At 39.5% G+C, this 12,732-nt stretch overlaps 1 protein-coding gene across 1 annotated transcript; it reads right to left on the bottom strand.

Moving 5' to 3' along the window:
• Positions 1-400: 400 nt before the first annotated feature.
• Positions 401-11,668, bottom strand: LOC306911079 (actin-binding protein WASF3). Its single transcript, XM_079486129.1, has 9 exons — positions 11,442-11,668; positions 8,105-8,265; positions 7,589-7,723; positions 6,283-6,436; positions 5,277-5,394; positions 3,460-3,635; positions 2,339-2,575; positions 1,794-2,173; positions 401-1,714 (listed from the first exon to the last, which is right to left on the bottom strand). The coding sequence occupies exons 2-9, from the start codon at positions 8,235-8,237 to the stop codon at positions 1,557-1,559; spliced, it is 1,491 nt and encodes a 496-aa protein (XP_079342255.1). The 5' UTR covers positions 8,238-8,265; positions 11,442-11,668; the 3' UTR covers positions 401-1,556.
• Positions 11,669-12,732: the final 1,064 nt, after the last annotated feature.

Here is a 12,732-nt window from a genome sequence, read left to right as displayed (position 1 = left end):
TTCTTCTGTATTGTTGGGTCTGGTGTCTCTCATCTTTCTCTTGACAATAAGATTATGGGGTTCAGGTCAGGCGGGTTTGCTGGCCGATCAAGCACAGTACCACCATGGTCATTGAAGCAGTGAATGAAATGAAATACAGCATCTCCATGAAGCTTGTCAGCAGAAGGAAGCATAAAGTGCTTGAAAATTTCCTGGTAGATGGCTGCGTTGTCTTTGGACTTTTAGATGTACCTGTATTTACATTTGTACTGTATGCATGTACATGAATGAAGACAACACACACAATTCGTACCCAACTGGCCAAGTTTCCTGATAATAAAAAATAAACTAAACATTTTATTATATATATTCACTTACGCTATTAGGTTCTTCATCTCTTCACAAACAAGCTCAAACATTTAAATCTATGAAACAAAACCAATTTTTATTTTATTGTTTGAATATTGATAAATGAACACAAATTATAATTATATGACACAGGAGGTCTCTTTTGTTTTATTTGTTACCCTTACATGCATATTAATCAGTAATCCTACATTGTGACAGACATTAATACACAAAATTGTCAAAATATTCTTTCAAGCAGTGGTACAAAAACATATACAACAGTAACTTCAAAACGCTGGAAATACATCTGTAAATGACAGTACTGAACAATGATAATATTCTGTTCCTGGCAGCAGTGCACTTTTAGTCATGAAACACTGTGTCAACATCTAGAATTTTCTAGAGAGCAGTTTGTGCGGTCAACATAACGCGAAATAAAAATATAACGTCTTGCGCTCTTTCTGACACATTTAGTCACACAAACACACACTGTTAACTGCAAGCTGTAACAAAGTAATGGCCGGGATGTGTTCATTAAGGGAAAAAAGCAAATATTGAAAACATCAAGAGGTTTACTCACAGCTATACTGGGGTATACATATTCATCACAACACTGTCCACAATTGAACAAAGTGACAACATTGTTTGAAAATGGATTGACTTTCAATATGTAAAATACCAATGATTTGATGGTCCGTACCGTTTTAAGGTCATCTAACGCAAACCAGAAATACGGCAAATAAATCTGTATTAGTTACAATACTATAGCATTGATTTAACAAAGCTAATACAAGCTATATACCACTGTCCACCTGGTGTACCACAAAAGATGTATACGTATTTCTCTATATTTATAATCCGGACAACTACAAAAATATAATGAAAATCACACAAATACTTTTTCCACAGGATTTTTTCTTGGCAACTCTGAAATAAATGCTAACACGTAGTGTAATTATACACTGTATTCTGAAAGTTCATGTGTTTCCTCGCCCACCTATAACATTATAATGTCCATTCGATACTCATCATCCGTCTGTTTCTGCAACTGACCTGTGTACTTCACCTTATATTGCACAAATTCTCCTTCCTTCTTTCTCTGAGTGTGTCGTGACCCCTTAAGCATCTCCGCTGTAGCCCCAGAGGACGTCTGACTCTATGAGCGGTGTATATGTGCAGTAATGGGTAATAGCAGCATTATGACGGTGAGTGGGCGTATCCTCGCTGTCTCAATCCGACCACTCGTTCTCCTCAGGCTCAGAATCCTCGTCAGACTCGCTGTACTCCACTGCGATGCGTCGCGACAGAATGGTGGCCACGTCATTACCAACTGGCTCTTTCTTGGCCTCCTGCTCTCTCTGTTCCTGCACTTTACGCAGCTGGATACCTGGAAGAGTAGAACACTTTCTCTAGACTCCATCCTCAAAGCAATCAGTGCAAACGCAATTTTGTTTCGCAATACTAACCTCTGCGGATGGCAGCCAGAAGATCGCTGCGAGCGTCACTCATGGGGATAAGTGGCACCTGGCCCTTTCTTGGTAGAATGGTCTCTCCAGATGGATGTGTGACTCTGGCTGGGGACGGTGTATGGGTGGGGGGCCCTGGCGGGGGAGGAGGTGGGGCCACTGGTGGGCCACCCATCACAGGATGAGAAGGGGATGGGGCGTAGGCAGAGGCAGCAGCTGGAGGAGGAGATGGGCTGTAGGCACGCGTGAGGGTAGCGACGGTGCCCGGGGCCAGCGACGGAGGTCCAGATGTGCTGTCGAATGCGGTCTGAGATGAGGGAATGAGGGGAGGGGGCGGAGGAGGAGCCGGTGGGACAAAATGCTCGTGTATTGGATGGCCGCTGTAAAGTAATTTTAGTGGAAAGATTTTTAAGCAAAACATTGCACAACCGTCAAAAAATCTTTTGTATTCTCTCACTACCCAAGATTTATTATTGGTAAAAATTAAACTAGTTATCAGTTGATCTGTAGAACTGATCGTGTATACAGTAGTAAATGGCACATGCCTGTATTCTTTGGCAGCTGTTGGCCGTGGTCCGTTGAGGGAGGAGTCTGGCGGGGGTCCGAGGTGTGCCTGCATGCGACCTAGAGAATGCTGTCGAGCTGAGGCTGGGGGCCGGCACGCGCGGTCCAGTGACTGAGTCTGTGCGACGCCTGTGTCTTTCCCATCAGCCCCTGCTCCACCAACGTCCTGCGGGTGGTTAGGACTAGCCGGGTACGAGTGCTCATCTGACATACAAGATCTGAATTCCATCAAAAAACACAGATAGTGAAGACAGAAAATGTACAAATGAAAACCTTTCCAAATTATGTTTCATTCGCAGAAGAGGGCAGTGTAACACACAATCGAGAGATCCTAAAGCGGGCAGCCCCAGTCACTATTCACATTGCTTGAAAAGAGGAAATGGGACATGTCAACATAAGTTGGTAGTTTGTATTTTGAATTCTCTTATGTTCCACCAATGAAATAGCATATGTGATCCTGAATCAGAAAACCATTCTTAAGTAGCATGGGAATATTTTCTGTAAAAGCCAAAAATACATTGTATTGGTCAAAATTATTGCTTTTTAATTTATGCCAAAAATCATTATAATATTAAGTGAAGATCATGTCCCATGAAGATATTTTGTGAATTTCCTACCGTAAACATTTAAAAACGTTATTTTTGTGAGTGATTGGTCTGCTACAGTGTCTCTAACTAACAACTTCAAAGTCAATTTAATTAATATTGTGATTTCTTTTCACACTCTCTGAGTTTTAAACAGTTGTTTATCATTTATTGGCATTTCATGACAACCCATACTTCAGTAAAAAGCTTTATTATTCAGCTTTCAGATTATGTAAAAATCTAAATTTAAAAAAAATTACCCATAAGATTGTTTTTTGTTGTCTCCTAGAGAAACCAATAAGAAAAATTTGGTTAAGTATTAAGTATCCTCTATTTCAGAAGAGATCACTACAATATTACAAGCTTATGTCTGATGCAAAAAGTGCAAGTGCAAAATGAATGTAATTCATTAGTTAATTTTTTAGTTCATAAAAACTAAATCAATTTTTCGGCCATTAGATTTGATTTCTTATCACACACACTGCTGTGGCTTTATACAAAACACATCTGTCACCCACCTGTCAGGTGACAATGAGCCCTCAGAGGACATGCCGTGGTAAGGAGAGGGTGTCAACCGAGTGTCCGGACGGAACTCCTTATCATAAGCCATCATATTCCATTCCTGGCGGCGGTTACGAGCTTTACGAACTTTCTTCACCTCACGAGTGGGATCTTCCACATGTTTTTGCTCTTGCTAAGGAAGGAAACAGAGAAAACTTTTTTTCTCACATTTTAGAGGAAACAGGTAAGTGGAAGTGGGCTAGGAAGATAATCTGAGTTTGTGAATGTAAAAAAAACTGTACATTTTTAAAACTACTTATGAACGTTTTGTTATATAATGTCAAGATGGTGCAATTACTTTGCCTACTTGTTGTTATTTTTGCTTATTTCTTAACCAGTGTATCACATGTAATGGACTGGTTACTTGATTGTTATTAATTTATGTTTTGCTTTCGGTCAGCAAGCAAACAGGCACGAGAAAGGGTCGTGGTTGGGTTAAATTGGTTCAAGGACACCACAAGGTATAAAAGACAGAAGAACTGACAGCCACCTCGGCTACTGCAGACCATCAGTTTTTCCCCCCACGCTAGAAGCCCAGCTGAAGATAAGAAGCCCATCTGAATACACCTTTGTTTGAAACCGTAGTTATTGTATTTAATGTTATAAAAAGTAAGGTAACCAATCAAATAATTTAATTGATAACAAAATCTGCCTACCTAGGTCTTAATTGAGACTTTGAGCAAAAACATACCACGAAGGAGTAACTTTCTTTTTACAAATGTATTGTAAATCTTTAACACTGCATAGTATTTACATTTAACAGAAGCTACATGATATAATAACAAATCTATTACAATAAAATTCAACTGTTTTAAGTTGAATATTTAAACATTTAGAATTTAGAACCGTACCATGGCCCCCGTGCAATACCGCTAGGGCTCACCAGGGGGGGACGTGGCCCACAGTTTGAGAGCACTGGCATAGAATGCTAAAGCGCAAGTCTGATCAACATGCCAACTTATCTATAGCCGTTTCTCGATTCCAAGAACGCAAAGAATGGACTTTTGCTCTCATGGAGACAGGTCTTGTGAATTGGACTTCTGGGACATCGGGCAGGTTCCGTATGCACGCTAGGCTGCATTCGATGCATCCTTGATAGCGAGAACACATATCTTGTGTTCTTGAGTATTGGAACGGACTATGACTGTTATTGATGACGTAGAGAGAGAACACGAGGACACTGAGAGCACGAAGACCGCTGAAGAACGCATATTGAGAAACGGCCTGCTGTATTTCACTCTTGTAGAGTGACTTCACTTTCCTCTGCTTAATACACAGCCACCCATCATTTCTTCTCATTAATACTTCAGCTCCTCTGTTTTGCTGCCTGCTGTCAAAACAGACACTCAAAGGCCAATAGGATTAAGGGGCTTGTGCTCAGCCTGTCTAAATGAGTCATGCGGTAAAGATGATGTGGCTAATGATGAATGTCCAACGGAGGAAGAGGGTGGGAGGAGAATACAAAAAGACAGATCGAGGGGAAGGTCACTCACACATACAGTACGTCTGAAACATACTTGCTACTCATTCTTGATTTAATTCTCTGTTTATTCTTAAGGCAGTGCAAGTAGCCAACATGCTACGCACAGGGGGCGCTGTAACCTGAACACGTTAAAATAAGCTGAAGAGTCAAAATATTTGGTAATTCTAGCTATCGCTCCCTTCAACAGGACAAACACTCTCCAATGCAGCAGGAAAGGATTTATATCTGCGTATATACAGTATGTGCTTGTGTAAGATGTTTCTGGCCATAGACACACACGAACACACTCACCTTCTGTCTTCGTTTCTCCTTCCTCTTGTTTTCTGTGGCCTGCAGCATCTTTTCCTTCCAAAGGATGAAGAAGTAGGATGGATCTGTGTAGAATTTTAACCCATCCTTCTTGTCATCCCTGTAAAATAGTAAAATATTGTCTTAGTACAGACCGCATTTGTCTAGCATGTGTTAGGAGATGAAATAAGACATGCATGTACTCAATGGCCTAACTTTGTTTTGAAAAGTGGTGGGGACAAAGACGACAAAAACAATACTTTAATAAATTGTTTCTGTGATAACTCGTTGGGAATATTTATCATATATAACTTGTCCGTTTCCAGCTCTCACAGTATGTGGTTCCCAAACTGTCATTTGGGGAAGGTCACTTGGCTGTTGCGGTGCATAACACTTAAAAACTGATCACATGTTACTTGTTTATTGGTTTACACTTTTTTGTGCTTGGACACTGGATGCACTGAAGTGGTGAGGAGCATGTCACCCCTGTCCCACACGCAATTACGCCTATGCATATACTAAAACATTGTAAGAACATTGTTATGTAAAAATTAGGAGACTACTCAAGGTGGCAATTCCAGTTCAGTGTCTGTTTAATTTCAACAGAAACAAACCTCAGGGATGATAAAGTCACCCAACAGCAATGTGAAAGAGAGAATGCCAAGCCACATGAAAGTTGTAAAGAAAGTATGTATTCATTTGACTGTATTTTTGACATTTCAGTAAGCTTCCGTCGAATTGTGCTACGCTTGTGCAAACTTAAAATGCCACAAGCTTAAAAAATTATCTTTATAACTTCATTTTAAAGCTGAAATGTGTAACTACAATATTGTACGTACATAAAGCTGTTTACTAATCAAACTTTGCAATGACTACCTTACACAATTTATGTTTCAAACAGGGATGGCTTTCATCTTCAAAATAATTTCATTGTATTCTTAGGCACATCATTTATTTTTGGTTTTCAAGGTGAAATATGACTCAATCAGTTTCTGTTTGCTTTATTCACCTGTAGGGCGTGAGGATGTTCAGAGGAGGTGGTTTGTCACAGCGGTGGTACATCTCCATGACAGGATTGGGAATAGAGTTTCTGGACACCACCTGTTGATCCTGGATGGTGGAACTCTTGAAGGCCTTTCTCATGTTGATGTCCTGTAGAGAGACTGTAGCACAAGCACACAGATCAAGAAAAACGTCATTCATTGCATAAATGTTCATATTTCAAATATAAGGGCACTGGCACAGCACCACAATAGGAAAATGTTTGGAGTGTGTCACGACTGGTGGAACTGTTATTTAGAAATGAGATTCTAATTGGTGTTAATAAACAATTGTGAATTTTGACCGTACTACATAAACAAAACGAAAAAGCAATCGTCACTGGAACTTATGACATGCCTCCGCCATTTGCCGGAACGACAATCCTCTCATTCACGCGCAGCTTACGGAGAACACAAGTTAGACATTAAAGTTGCCAATATGTTTATTTCTGATTCGCATCAGAAGGCCTTTTTTAACCCCATAGAGCCACGTGGAGCAGTTTTTTGATTGATGGATAAACTTTTTGGAGCTTAAAAATCTCATCCACAATTCACTATATTCTACAGCTGGGAAACCCAGTATACATGGTGCAACTGCAGTGAGTGAGTAAAACATTGGGAAATTTATTTTTGGGGGTGACATATCCCGTTAAGGGGTTTTAATCTTACGTTTTGTTGATAAGGAATAGCCATAAAGCTTGCCAGAAAAAATTAATTTTGCCGGTTTATTAAGCGACAGGCTGGTTTGGCAGAAGACATTTTTCATCATTCTCTGCAGCTGCAGGAATGACTGAATGCATATGACATTAACATTTACATTACTTTAATTCAAAGCCACTTACATTGCATTGTACTTTACATTTGTGTCTTACGATATGGAAATATGAAATGTTATAACGCGTTAATAATAATATTTAGCCAAAATCCCATCAAGGCAGAATGACTTTGCCACCCCACCAAGAGTTTAGCTCAACACCTTTTCTTCAACCAAACATCTCTACTGCACTCTTTAATAACCCAGCTAACATCTAGACACGATGTTCTAGTGAATCCTCATCTACTTTACTCATTACTGCAGCGTATCTGTGTGTGTCAAAACCTGCCGTCTTGCATTATACACGCTCTCAATATTGAGTTCTTGCACCGATTATCATTGTGTATGTACATTGTGTACATCACTGTGTATATCCCTGTGTCTATATTCTGTTGTACGTTCAGGCAAGATGCGGTCATCAGTGGGCGTGTGCTTGTATATGCATGCTCATTTTTACACACCCTCTTCCACCGTGGAGTCTAGCTGTGTGACCTTCACCGCCAGCAGGTCGACGCGCTCTTGTAAACTATTCATGCGTATGTAGAAGCTGTTGGCCTCATTAAACAGTTCCCCAAAGATGTCCTCCGCATGTCGACCTGAAGCAATAAACAAGAGTTTAAATCAAGAACAAACTGATCGTCTTCAAACATTCTTTGTCTACTTGAATTCGCATTTATGCATTTAAGAAATGGAATATACAGTAAACGCATTTTTCCTTAAAGTGATACATGCATGTGTGTGTATTAATATAAACTGTAGATTATTATACACAGCACACACACATATATTATGTAAACAAATAATCATGGTGCACCCCTACTTCTTTCACTATATTTATGTGCTTTGTACAGTCACTGAGACCTCCACGTGCGTCTGAAGGAATCAGTTGCAAGCTGAAGCAGTAACAGAAGCCGGTATTAAAAGGGTTGCATGCTTCAGGACTTGCGATCAATACGATCAAGTTTAACTGCGCTTACTGAGTCCTCCCAGCTGTTTGATGATAGCTGCCAGCGTGCTATTTGTGACACACTCCAGCTCATTGGTCACTCCGTCCGGCAGGGCTCCCCGACACAGGTGCCTGGGCTCGATGGTTCTCTTCACAAGCGGCATGACTGACCGTAGCTACAAACACACTCACCTGTGAGGAGACAGAAGGGTGTTTTACACAACGCTTTATTAACTGATATGGTTCTAACTAATTATAATCCAATGGTATCGAGAACGTTCCTAAAGCACCCTTTTAACAATGACTGTAACAGTACAGCAAGTGTTTTTATAACAGCGTGAAAAAGAGAATTTATGACATGCCCTTGCCTTTAATAAAGTACATACACAGTACATACCACCACATTTTACATTTTCAAAAAAGTGCATTTTTCCACAACAGCAAGCTCTCTCTCTCTCTCTCTCTCTCTCTCTCCAATCATGTATAGAAATTTAAAACTGACACATGAAGCATCTAAAGTGCAACTTTAGTGGATAATCATGGTCAAAAATTTATAAATAAAAAATAAGATAATATATGCTTGTCATATCGCAGATTCTTTAGAGTCAAATAGACATGTGAAACTAAAATATAAACTGAAACATAAAATCACAGATGAGATCTCTTTTTTCTCAATTTCTCAAGTTTGGCAAGTCTGCAATTAAAGTCAATATTATTGGAGATTTCAATGAATATTTCTCATCAGTTTTACCCTAATTTTTCACGTAACTATCTGTTGCAAATAGTCACATTTTCTTTTCAAATATATTATTGAAAATAAAAGGTATTTATTACTTTGACATACTATCTTAATATACTATTTTCAAGATAGAGAGTTTTCTTTTTTTAAAGTGTCACAAAAGACTCATGAACACACACCTATTGAAAAGTACTGTGTGCAGCTGCCAAATAAAGAAAACCTAATCACCTAATCCCTCCTCCCATTTCTGCAGATGGAAAAACAAAATACATGATATTATAAAAAATTATTAAATATATATTATCAATATAATTGTTTATTTTGAAATACAAATTACAAAGCATATCAAAAATATATGTTTATTTATGGTTCATTAGTCATATAGGTTCATTCAGACAGACAGACACTCCATTTCATTTGCCTTCAAGGCCACTGCCGTTTCCATGACAACCACCCAATGCCCTCTCTCATGCTCTGCTGCATATTAGCCCTGCTAGAGTCAACACTGATGCGAGCTGAAGTCCTTTATTCAGAGACTATGGCCCTCTGAAAGGCTACTTTTAACACGGGCTCCATTTACAGACTTGTGTTACTGTTTGTTTGATCGTCTCTAGCAGAACAATGCTAGTTGCAACAAAAAGAGAGTTTGTTAAATTTTTTAGTTTATAAAAAATAGGCCGCAGTGCCCCTGAGGCGATGAACTCTTTTGCCAGCTGAATATACAAATGCAAATAAACACACTTATAGGAAACCTGTTGGTGACACACCGTCGCCTTGAAATGTTAAGGTTCTATCTGACATTTTTTATCAAAATGTAGTTATTTACATGATGTGGTGTTTTTTTACATTTTACATTTTGTGACTTTTATAGAAAACTAAAAGAATGCTAAAACTTTGAAGCTAAATACTTCTCAGAATAGATAGAACCGTATTATTCCAAGGCGACGCTATGCATCGTGCACATGGTGATTAAAGTCACTTTCAGAATGTTGAGGTTGATTCAAATTTGGGACTTCATCAAGAACAAGAACTGCGTTGCTGTGACATCATGAATGAATCGCTCTATACACATTATGCATTACTTTATGTATACTTTACAATTAGCCTGATGCTTACTGTTATGCAAGTAGTTGTTTAAGAATTAAGAATATTCACTTAAGAAAAATGACACACTGTAAAACAGGAACTAATGACTCAATACTCAGCAAAGAAGCACACGAGGGAATCCATCAATTCTGAGCGATTTGTTTTTGTATCAGAACAAGTTCACATTTAAATGTTAATGAAATTAGACAACATATCGAATCTGTAGGTTGGACAGGTGACCTGCTTTTCAAACAAAGGCCCATAAATCCTGGTTACTGACAAATCTGTTCTTCACTTACAACACTGGTTAGTGTGAAGCATGCCCTATCTCAACAACATTCACACAGAGATCCATGAAGCTAAAAAAGATGAAATGATCCAATTATTGCATTAGTCAGGTTGTGTTTGTGCACCCTTGCGCCTTAGATGAAGATCAACAACTTGATTAAATGTATTGAGCTTCACAAGAACAATATCCTCTGGGAACGAAAACAAGATTTCGATTTATTTTAAATGATTATAGGCTACATTTACAATGTCTTTCTATTTCACATGTTATGTGTTGCATTATTGCATCACTTCTGCATCAAATCATTTGCAATTTGCCACAGACAAAAAACATTAACACCATTTGTCGGCTCAGCTAAAGGATCTCTCACTTCTGTGAGATGCGTAGTCTGCCTCCACAGTCAGAGGCCCAGTACTGATTCATGAGAGGAAACCATGGCAACGCCTCAGATTTGCTGGTGGCAAGGCACGCAGGGTTCCTTCGCCAAAAACACATTTACGTAATCGCTTGCCAGCTCCACACCCTGGAATGTGAATAACATCCTCATTCTCTCACATGCATTTGCTTTAAATTGGAGGATTTGAGTCACTGGCATTTCCACCAGTTTGGGGAAGCGTGGCACAGTATCACACGACACGATCAAAATAACCCACGAATGTGAACCTACAATACTCCTCATATAAATAAAACATAATTGCTGTAAAATAAAATGCATTTTGAACAGCTGCGAGGCAGGACTGGCGTGCGCAGTTTTACTGTTGTCATTTTGCACATCAACAAAAAAGAGTGAAGGCTTGTGAAGTTACATATTCTCATATTAAATAATAGTAATGCCAATGTAGTAACGTAGGTTGTCTCCAAAGCGTTAAGATCTCCATTTAGTCAAGCAGACTAAAATGTATAGCTCTTGACCCTTAAACTGCTTGTTGATAACCACGACGTCACTCACCCATACCAATGTATTGACATGACGTCACTCACGGCACTATGCTGGCATGCGATGTGATAACAGGTGTACGCTTTCGGGATATGGTTCAAATGGACGAAACGATGGTTTCGGCAGCATTCGAGAGAAAAACAATGCATTTCTTGAAAATTGATCTTACTTAATAGACTTAATCCCACATCGGAGGTCAAATCTCAAATGTCTGTCATGATTTTAGATGGTAAGTGACATAATCACAAACGAGGCAAATGAAAACCTTCCGGATAAGCCAAAATGTTCGCGTATCTCTCCACTTGTCATTTACTTACGAATGAACGCAGATGCCTCCCGGTCTTATCCTATCCCCGATGTCGTTGTCCGGGCTTTATTCAGGGAAGCATGTCGTTATTTCTAGGTGTCATCGTTATCGATGGCGTATCGAGCGATGGACGGCGGAGGTGGTGCTGAAATCTTGCTGTATGCACGCGCGCGTTGCCTTGGAAGCGTCGCTTCTGGCTGTACGCGCTGCAGAGGAGACGCCACCGCGCATGCGTGCGAGTGATTCACGGACCACCACCCTGCATGTGCATCAAGGAAACACCGAGGCACGATGAGTCAAAATATGAGAATCGAAAATAAAGCGGCCCGTATTCGATGTCACCATTATAACCCCGTTAAAAGACATTCTTCACACTTCGTATTCTATCACACCCTCTCTGTTTGGGACCTGTCCTATACATTATGCAAATGATCCAATTCAGTCACGACAAGACTTCCTCCTAAACTTTTTGTCAGGCTTAGAACAACGAGGATCCTCTTGTGGCCACTGTGGGAAAGAAACCGAATAGTGGGAGAGCTATTGTTGGACCATGAGTGTGTGTAAAAAAGCCCCATTCATGGTGCTGGAGGACAACATCACCCCACAGCTCTCTGGAGGTGCTGCTGTCACACACCTCTTTCGACGCTCACCCATCACTCTCTTTTCATAGCTTCTTGTTTCCGGAATAAATTACAATGCACCATAAACAGATTTTTAATGAACAGCAGAATGTTACTCCCCTGTAAAAGTTAAACATTTCGCCTTGAAATAGTGTTCTTAGAAAATAACCGTGGCTTTGATTTAGTAAAAGTGTAGTAACCATGCTTGTTTGACGTATTTGAGATGGTTTCACTGGAAATACAAGTAAACCATGGTTTTCATAATAAGAGTGATCCTGGTTTTCCTCATGATCGTGTGAACTAAATTGTTCATTTGGTAGAAATGACAAAACTTTACATTACTGAACGGATATGTAATATCCTTTTTTCTAAAAGATCAAAAAACATAATGACAATATCATGGGCGTAGCTAGCCCCTTTTTAGGGGTGCTTCAGCACCCCTAAAAAGAAGCTCAGCACTCCTAAAACTTGGAGTAAGAAATGTTGTTATTTAAAAAAATCGTCTTTTACAAGAATCTGGATTTTGGAGTTAGTTGAATCAATGTTAAAATTATTAAGTTATTTTTCAACAGACACATTTTTTGTTTTTGTGTGAAAAGAGGGTGGGTGGTGGCAGTGGGGCTCATTGGGTGCTCAGCACCCCTAAAGCTCTGACCCTAAAATCGCCCCTGGACAAGATTT

Source organism: Barbatula barbatula (genome assembly GCF_947034865.1).
Source record: "Barbatula barbatula genome assembly, chromosome: 22".
Lineage (NCBI taxonomy): Eukaryota > Metazoa > Chordata > Actinopteri > Cypriniformes > Nemacheilidae > Barbatula > Barbatula barbatula.
The sequence above is the reverse complement of the archived record's forward strand: the minus strand, read 5'-3'. Positions and strand labels throughout refer to the sequence as shown.

Bases quoted from the DNA above. Each gene is read 5' to 3' on its own strand.
- LOC306911079 (XM_079486129.1), bottom strand. From the start codon at position 8,237: ATGCCGCTTGTGAAGAGAACCATCGAGCCCAGGCACCTGTGTCGGGGA. The intron at 5,395-6,282 runs GTGAATAAAGCA...ACTATTTTACAG, and splicing joins AACATCCTCACGCCCTACAG to GGATGACAAGAAGGATGGGT. The intron at 1,715-1,793 runs GTTAGTATTGCG...CTACTCTTCCAG, and splicing joins TCTGGCTGCCATCCGCAGAG to GTATCCAGCTGCGTAAAGTG.